This window comes from Pristiophorus japonicus, unplaced genomic scaffold (genome assembly GCF_044704955.1).
Source record: "Pristiophorus japonicus isolate sPriJap1 unplaced genomic scaffold, sPriJap1.hap1 HAP1_SCAFFOLD_819, whole genome shotgun sequence".
NCBI classification, from domain to species: Eukaryota; Metazoa; Chordata; class Chondrichthyes; family Pristiophoridae; genus Pristiophorus; species Pristiophorus japonicus.
In genome coordinates, this window is record NW_027254739.1 from 154,001 (window position 1) to 160,000 (window position 6,000).

Sequence of the window (6,000 nt, forward strand, 5' to 3'; positions counted from 1 at the left end):
TCAAGAGAATAACCCCATTTTGTCCAGTCCAGCCACAGTCCATCTCTCGGCAAGGACTATCTCCAACAAGCGAGAGTCGAACCACCGCCCCTTGACATTTAACTGCATTCCCATCACCGAATCCCCCACCACCAACATCCTGGGGGTCTCCACTGACCAGAAACTTAACTGGACCAGCCACATAAACACTGAGGCCACAAGAGCGGGTCAGAGGCTGGGTATTCTGTGGTGAGTGTCTCACCTCCTGACTCCCCAAAGCCCTTTCCACCATCTACAAGTCAGGAGTGTGAGGGAACACTCCCCACTTGCCTGGATGAGTTGCAGCTCCAACAACACTCGAGAAGCTCGACACCATCCAGGACAAAGCAGGCCGCTCGATGGGCCACGCGACCCACCCCCTTCAACACTCACTCCCTCCACCACCGGCGCCCCCTGGCTGCAGGGTGTACCATCCACAAGATGCACCGCGGCAACTCGCCAAGGCTTCTCCGGCAGCACCTCCCAAACCCGCGACCTCTACCGCCTAGAAGGACAAGGGCAGCAGGTCCATGGGAACACCATCACCTCCACGTTCCCCTCCCAGTCACACACCATCCCGACTTGGGAATATATCGGCCGTTCCTTCATCGTGGCTGGGTCACAATCCTGGAACTCCCTCCCTAACAGCCCTGTGGGAGCACCTTCACCACACGGACTGCAGCGGTTCAAGAAGGCGGCTCACCACCACCTTCTCCCGGGGCAATTAGGGACGGGCAATAAATGCCGGCCTGGCCAGCGACGCCCACAATCCCATGAATCCAGTTCTTCCCCTCACTCTCTGCAGCCTTTAATATCCCACCCAGTCTAATCCCACTCTCCCACTCACTCCCTTACCCTTTAATAGCCCACCCAGTCTAATCCCATTCTCCTACTCACTCCCCTACCCTTTAATAGCCCACCCAGTCGAATCCCACTCTCCCCCTCACTCCCCACACCCTTTAATAGCCCACCCAGTTTAATCCCATTCTCCCGCTCACTCCCCTACCCTTCAATATCCCACCCAGTCTAATCCCATTCTCCCGCTCACTCCCCTACCCTTTAATAGCCCACCCATGCTAATCCCATTCTCCTGCTCACTCCCCTACCCTTTAATAGCCCACCCAGTTGAATCCCACTCTCCCCCTCACTCCCCACACCCTTTAATAGCCCACCCAGTCTAATCCCATTCTCCCGCTCACTCCCCATACCCTTCAATTTCCCACCCAGTCTAATCCCATTCTCCCCCTCACTCCCCATACCCTTTAATAGCCCACCCAGTCTAATCCCATTCTCCTGCTCACTCCCCATACCATTTAATATCCCACCCAGTCGAATCCCATTCTCCCGCTCACGCCCCATACCCTTCAATATCCCACCAGTCTAATCCCATTCTCCCGCTCACTCCACATACCCTTCAATATCCCACCCAGTCTAATCCCATTCTCCCGCTCATTCCCCTACCCTTTAATAGCCCACCCAGTCGAATCCCACTCTCCCCCTCATTCCCCATACCCTTTAATATCCAATCCAGTCTAATCCCACTCTCCCCCTCACTCCCAGCACCCTTTAATAGCCCATCCAGTCTAATCCCAGTCTCCCCAGTCACTCCCCTCTTTAATATCCCACCCAGTCTAATCCCACTCTTAAACTAAGTGGGATATTGCAGAGTGTCGGGAGAGTGGGGAAGAGTGGGGGAGAGTGGGATTAGACTGGGTGGGAATATTAAAGGGGGCGGGGAGTGAGGGGGAGAGTGGGATTAGACTGGGTGGGATATTAAAGAGGGGAGAGTGGGATTAGACTGGGTGGGATATTAAAGGGGGGAGAGTGGGATTAGACTGGGTGGGATATTAAAGGAGGGAGAGTGGGATTAGACTGGGTGGGATATTAAAGGGGGGAGAGTGGGATTAGACTGGGTGGGATATTAAAGGGGGGAGAGTGGGATTAGACTGGGTGGGATATTAAAGGAGGGAGAGTGGGATTAGACTGGGTGGGATATTAAAGGAGGGAGAGTGGGATTAGACTGGGTGGGATATTAAAGGGGGGAGAGTGGGATTAGACTGGGTGGGATATTAAAGGGGGGAGAGTGGGATTAGACTGGGTGGGATAGAAGGTGCCTCAGAAGGAACGAGTGATGCACTTACGAGTCTCCTACCTTTAAGTCCCTGTGGACCACAGAATGTTTGTGCAAATACTCCAAACCCAGGATCATCTCAGCAGCGTAGAACCGAGCTTCCATTTCCTGTAACTCTCCGTCATGCATCAGAGTCTGGAGATTCCCTCCTGGGTAGGGAGAAACACAGGCCAGTATTTCACTCAGTTCCTCTCCCTCAGGGAGATATCTGTACACTGACTGGTGTCTCTCAGTCCTCCCTCTCTCAGGGAGATATCGGTACACTGACTGGTGTCTCTCAATCCCCTCTCCCTCAGGGAGATATCTGTACACTGACTGGTGTCTCTCAATCCCCTCTCCCTCAGGGAGATATCTGTACACTGACTGGTGTCTCTCAGTCCCCTCTCCCTCAGGGAGATATCTGTACACTGACTGGTGTCTCTCAGTCCCCTCTCCATCAGGGAGATATCTGTACACTGACTGGTGTCACTCAGTTCCTCTCCCTCAGGGAGATATCTGAACACTGATAGGTGTCTCTCAGTCCCCTCTCCCTCAGGGAGATATCTGTACACTGACTGGTGTCTCTCAATCCCCTCTCCCTCAGGAAGATATCTGTACACTGACTGGTGTCTCTCAGTCCCCTCTCCCTCAGGGATATATCTGTACACTGACTGGTGTCTCTCAGTCCCTCTCCCTCAGGGAGATATCGGAACACTGACTGGTGTCTCTCAATCCCCTCTCCCTCAGGGAGCTATCTGTACACTGACTGGTGTCTCTCAGTCCCTCTCCCTCAGGGAGATATCTGTACACTGACTGGTGTCTCTCAGTCCCCTCTCCCTCAGGGAGATATCTGTACACTGACTGGTGTCTCTCAGTCCCTCTCTCTCAGGGAGATATCTGTACACTGACTGGTGTCTCTCAGTCCCTCTCCCTCAGGGAGATATCTGTACACTGACTGGTGTCTCTCAGTCCCCTCTCCCTCAGGGAGATATCTGTACACTGACTGGTGTCTCTCAGTCCCTCTCCCTCAGGGAGATATCTGTACACTGACTGGTGTCTCTCAGTCCCTCTCCCTCAGGGAGATATCTGTACACCTACTGGTGTCTCTCAGTCCCCTCTCCCTCAGGGAGATATCTGTACACTGACTGATGTCTCTCAGTCCCTCCCTCAGTGAGATATCTGTACACTGACTGCTGTCTCTCAGTCCCTCTCCCTCAAGGAGATATCTGTTCACTGACTGGTGTCTCTCAGTCCCCTCTCCCTCAGGGAGATATCTGTACAGTGACTGGTGTCTCTCAGTCCCTCTCTCTCAGGGAGATATCTGTACACTGACTGGTGTCTCTCAGTCCCTCTCTCTCAGGGAGATATCTGTACACTGACTGGTGTCTCTCAGTCCCTCTCTCTCAGGGAGATATCTGTACACTGACTGGTGTCAGTATACTGAGTGTAACGTAGCCAAATTTGCTGACGATACAAAGATGGGAGGAAAAGCAATGTGTGAGGAGGACACAAAAATCTGCAAAGGGTCAGAGACAGGCTCAGTGAGTGGGCAAAAATTTGGCAGATGGATTATAATGTTGGAAAGTGTGAGGTCATGCACTTTGGCAGAAAAAACTCAAAGAGCAAGTTATTAATTAAATGGAGAAAGATTGCAAAGTGCCGCAGTACAGCGGGACCTGGGGGTACTTGTACATGAAACACAAAAGGTTAGTATGCAGGTACAGCAAGTGATCAGGAAGGCCAATGGTATCTTGGCCTTTATTGCAAAGGGGATGGAGTATAAAAGCTGGGAAGTCTTGCTACAGCTATACAAGGTATGGGTGAGGCCACACCTGGAGTACTGCGTGCAGTTTTGGTTTCCATATTTACGAAAGGATACACTTGCTTTGGAGGCAGTTCAGAGAAGGTTCACTCGGTTGATTCCGGAGATGAGGGGGTTGACTTATGAGGAAAGGTTGAGGAGGCTGGGCCTCTACTCATTGGAATTCAGAAGAATGAGAGGTGATCTTATGGAACCGTATCAGATTATGAGGGGGCTCGACAAGGTGGATGCAGAGAGGATGTTCCCACTGATGGGGGAGACTAGAACTAGGGGGCATGGTCTTAGAATAAGGGGCCGCCCATTTAAAACTGAGATGAGGAGGAATTTCTTGTCTCAGAGGGTTGTAAATCTGTGGAATTCTCTGCCCCAGAGAGCTGTGGAGGCCGGGACATTGAATACATTTAAGACAGAGATAGACAGTTTCTTAACCGATAAGGGGATAAGGGAGCGGGCAGGGAGGTGGAGCTGAGTCTATGATCGGATCAGCCATGATGGTATTAAATGGTGGAGCAGGCTCGAGGGGCCGAATGGCCAACTCCTGCTCCTATTTCTGATGATCTTCTGTAGAAGGTGGGCAGTCAGTATGTGACCGGTCACTCACCATCGGTGTAGTCCAGGATCAAGCATAGTTTGTCCGGCGTCTGAAAGGCGTAAGTGAGACGAGTGATGAATGCACAGTCCTGTCACAGAGAGAGAGAGAGCGGGTAAGGCTGAGGATACGGTGAGCCAGTGCGGCCTAAATCTACGTTCAGACCCTCCGCGGCGTACGGACACAGCACCGGCCTTTGCTGCTGCTCCTGGCAACCGGGCTGGTGAGGGTCTTACCATCTCCACAGGGATCGGCACTCCGTGGTTACCGGGATCGCTCAACACTGGTTGGCAGACAGGAAGCAGAGAGTTGGGATAAACAGGTCCATTTCAGAATGGCAGGCAGTGACTAGTGGGGTGCCGCAGGGCTCAGTGCTGGGACCCCAGCTATTTACAATATACATCAATGATTTAGATGAGGTAATTGAGTGTAATATCTCTAAGTTTGCAGATGACACTAAGCTGGGTGGCGGTGTGAGCTGTGAGGAGGATGCTAAGAGGCTGCAGGGTGATTTGGACAGGTTAGGTGAGTGGGCAAATACATGGCAGATGCTGTATAATGTGGATAAATTGATGTTATCCACTTTGGTGGCAAAAACAGGAAGGCAGAATATTATCTGAATGGTGACAGATTAGGAAAAGGGGAGGTGCAACGAGACCTGGGTGTCATGGTTCATCAGTCACTGAAGGTTGGCATGCAGGTACAGCAGGTGGTGAATGAGGCAAATGGTATGTTGGCCTTCATAGCGAGGGGATTTGAGTATCGGAGCAGGGAGGTCTTACTGCAGTTGTACAGGGCCTTGGTGAGGCCTCACCTGGAATATTGTGTTCAGTTTTGGTCTCCTAATCTGAGGAAGGACATTCTTACTATTGAGGGAGTGCAGCAAAGGTTCACCAGACTGATTCCCGGGATGGCAGGACTGAGATATGAGAAGAGACTGGATCAACTGGGCCTGTATTCACTGGAGTTTAGAAGGATGAGAGGGGATCTCATAGAAACATATAAAATTCTGATGGGATTGGACAGGTTAGATGCGGGAAGAATGTTCCCGATGTTGGGGAAGTCCAGAACCAGGGGTCACAGTCTAAGGATAAGGGGTAAGCCATTTAGGACCGAGATGAGGAGAAACTTCTTCACTCAGAGAATTGTGAACCTGTGGAATTCTCTACCACAGAAAGTTGTTGATGGCAGTTCATTGGATATATTCATGAGGGAATTAGATATGGCCCTTACGGCTAAAAGGATCAAGGGGTATGGAGAGAAAGCAGGAAAGAGGTACTGAGGGAATGATCAGCCATGATCTTATTGAATGGTGGTGCAGGCTCGAAGGGCCGAATGGCCTACTCCTGCACCTATTTTCTATGTTTCTATGTTGCAACACGGAACTCTCCCCGCACTTTGAGTGAGTGTGAGGCTGTGTGTGTGTGTGTGAGAGTGTGAGACTGTGTGAGAGTGCATGTG

The 6,000-nt window shown here is 51.5% G+C and overlaps 1 protein-coding gene across 1 annotated transcript in view; it reads right to left on the reverse strand.

Moving 5' to 3' along the window:
* LOC139257290 (beta-adrenergic receptor kinase 1-like) overlaps nt 1-6,000 on the reverse strand; it is a gene marked incomplete at both ends in the record, with an annotated part of 167,815 nt that overhangs the window by 129,302 nt on the left and 32,513 nt on the right. The window contains 2 exons of the mRNA XM_070874426.1: nt 2,171-2,298; nt 4,552-4,630. Coding sequence (XP_070730527.1) covers nt 2,171-2,298; nt 4,552-4,630 — 207 coding nt within the window. The remainder of the gene's footprint in view (nt 1-2,170; nt 2,299-4,551; nt 4,631-6,000) is intronic.